This window comes from Centroberyx gerrardi, chromosome 4 (assembly GCF_048128805.1).
Source record: "Centroberyx gerrardi isolate f3 chromosome 4, fCenGer3.hap1.cur.20231027, whole genome shotgun sequence".
In the NCBI taxonomy this organism is placed as follows: domain Eukaryota; kingdom Metazoa; phylum Chordata; class Actinopteri; order Beryciformes; family Berycidae; genus Centroberyx; species Centroberyx gerrardi.
In genome coordinates this window covers 8,588,004-8,590,483 of record NC_136000.1, presented here as the reverse complement: position 1 = coordinate 8,590,483, position 2,480 = coordinate 8,588,004, and the positions used below count along the sequence as shown (strand labels likewise).

General features: G+C 48.0%; 1 protein-coding gene across 1 annotated transcript; it reads right to left on the bottom strand.

Moving 5' to 3' along the window:
* Window positions 1-409: 409 nt before the first annotated feature.
* lingo1a (leucine rich repeat and Ig domain containing 1a) lies at window positions 410-2,275 on the bottom strand. The gene has a single exon (XM_071908545.2). It carries the CDS (start codon window positions 2,255-2,257, stop codon window positions 410-412), a length of 1,848 nt encoding a protein of 615 aa, XP_071764646.1. The 5' UTR covers window positions 2,258-2,275.
* Between the last annotated feature and the right edge of the window lie 205 nt (window positions 2,276-2,480).

Genomic DNA, 2,480 nt, shown 5'->3' with positions numbered 1-2,480 from the left:
AGAAAAAAAAACAATAAACTAAAAATACAGACAAAAGACAGCAATGGCCAAAACATGATCTGCCCCTTGCATTCTGGCTGTTAGAAGTGTTTCTCTTTTCTGATATATTTTTTCCCAGTATAAATCCACAGGAATATGAACTGCTTATGACAAAATTGACTTTCAAACAATGCCCCCACAGGCCTCGCAGAAACCACCAATGCACTGTAACATTGGGCGTGTGTTTTCCTTCCCTCTCACTTTTAAAAGCCAGGAACTGCCCTCCTCTCTTGTGCTTCAGTCGGGAAAAAACAGATTACTCTATGTTAACAGACCAGGATCCACAGGTTTGTAAGAGAGGAAATAACATGTCTTTATTTTTCCATTTGTCTTATTTTTAAGTTCAATGTTAATCACTTCCACAGCTCCATTAAATCATTTTCATGTTAAACTTGCGAGGAGCATCTGCCGTGCTGCTGCTCATGCCAGCGTCCGATTTCCGTGGCACATACTCGATCTCAATGTTGTGCTTTGTGTTGCCTTTTCCTCTGCTCCAAAGGAAGAGCAACACCAGGCAAAACAGGACAACACCGAGGAAAGAGATAAAGCCCATGGTGGTAGCGATGATCAACGTCTTTATATCAAAGGGAAAAGGGACATTGGCTCGTGTGCCGTTTGCACCATTTTCCGTGGGCTGGTTGGAGATGAAGGCAAAAGTCTTGTTGGGCTGGCGAGGCCAGTCGGGTGAGTAGCTGTGAATGTGCAGATGGGCAAGAGAGGTGTCATTTCCGCCTGCGTTGCTGGCTATACACACATATGTACCATTGTCCTGAATCTGGGCATAGCGCACTTCAAGGGTACCATCTGGCAACACGGAGAGCCTTCCAATTGTCTTGGTGGTGATGAACTTCTTCTGCGGGGAGAGCCACATTATCACTGGGGCAGGATCCCCATCTGCTTGGCAAGCAAAATGAACAATAGCTCCCTCATCGACAAATTTCTGCTGGGCTTTGCGATCCCTGATCCTGGACTTGCGACATGTGAAGTAGTTAGGCTGCAGAACATCCGGGAAGTCTTTGAACTCTTTGCCTTGGACAAACTCGGGGGAGGCGCAGGTGGGCTGCTGCCTGTTGAAGTTCAATCTCCAGCGTCTTCGGAAAACCCACAACAGTCGGCAGTCACAGGCCAGGGGGTTATCATACAAGGCTAGGGTTTCCAGGTTGCCCACTGAATGGAAAGCAGACTCCTCTAAAGTGCTAAGAGAGTTCCCAGACACATTTAAAATCTTCAGGTAGTTTAGGCCACGGAAGGAGTAGGGCTCAATCATTGCCAGCCTACCTCCGACCAGGTGAAACTCCTGAAGTCGCAGAAGATCATGGAGCTTATTCCCCTCAATGGTATGGATTGGGTTATAGGACAGATTAAGAAAGCGTAAATAGACCAGGTGCCGCAGAGCTACATAAGGAATTGTGGTCAGGTTGGCATTTGCGATGGTCAGCGAGGTCAGATTTAATCCATACAAGCAATTTGGGGTCATAGTATCCAGATATGGCCAATTGGCAATCTCCAACACTTTGAGCCGATAGAGCCGTTTGAAGGAGTAATCCCGGATGACATTGATATTGAGGTGGCGCAGCCTGAGAGTAATCAGACTGTGGAGGTGGGTGAAGGCCTCTGTGGGCACAGAGGACAGGTTGCACTTCTCCAAACTCAGGTGCTCAAGGCTACTTAAGCCATGAAAAGCCCGGTGGGAGATGAAAACTAGGTCGTTATCACCCACCTCTAAAGACCGGAGGTTGTACAGATCCTGGAACATGTAGTCCAACAGGATGACAATCTTGTTCTCACTTATGTCCAGCTGTGTGAGATTGCTCAGGCCCGTGAAGACACCCAGCTGGATAAGCTTCAGCTTGTTGCTACGCAGCCCCAGTGTCCGCAAGCCATACAGGTTGTTGAACGCCCCTGGTTCGATGGTGGAGATGGTGTTTTCATTGAGCTCCAGGTGTTCAAGGTTGGGAAAGCTGGCAAACTCGTCTGGGTTGATGGTTCTGATGCGGTTCTTGCTGAGGTCCAGCAGCCGTGTTTCTGAGGGAATGCCCTCAGGAACTGTCATGAGCTTCTTGCGGTGGCACATCACAGAGCGCTCTTGAACATTGCACTCACAGCGGGATGGGCAGCCTGTGGTAGAGCCAGACAGCACAGTGCCCAGCATCAGGATCAGAATGGGCTGCCAGCAAGCCACCAGGTAGCTGTGCCCATTCGCTTCCCCGGCCGCCATCTTATCGGTTACCTGGGGAGACACAGAGGCAAAGAAAAACATTTGGTGAGAAAATCAAACTCACTCAGCTGTCACACTGATGATTTCTACGAACCAATGTCTTGTGGATTTCTATTAAAGTTTTTTTCCAGACCTACCAAAAAATAAGATGCAGATTTCAAAAGATTTGAAAATGCCAGCTCGAATGATGCGCAGGAGAAACACTAAGGTTACATAAGGTTCG

What these genes read in the sequence shown, in the direction of transcription:
- lingo1a (XM_071908545.2), bottom strand. Translation starts at nt 2,257, where the DNA reads ATGGCGGCCGGGGAAGCGAATGGGCACAGCTACCTGGTGGCTTGCTGG.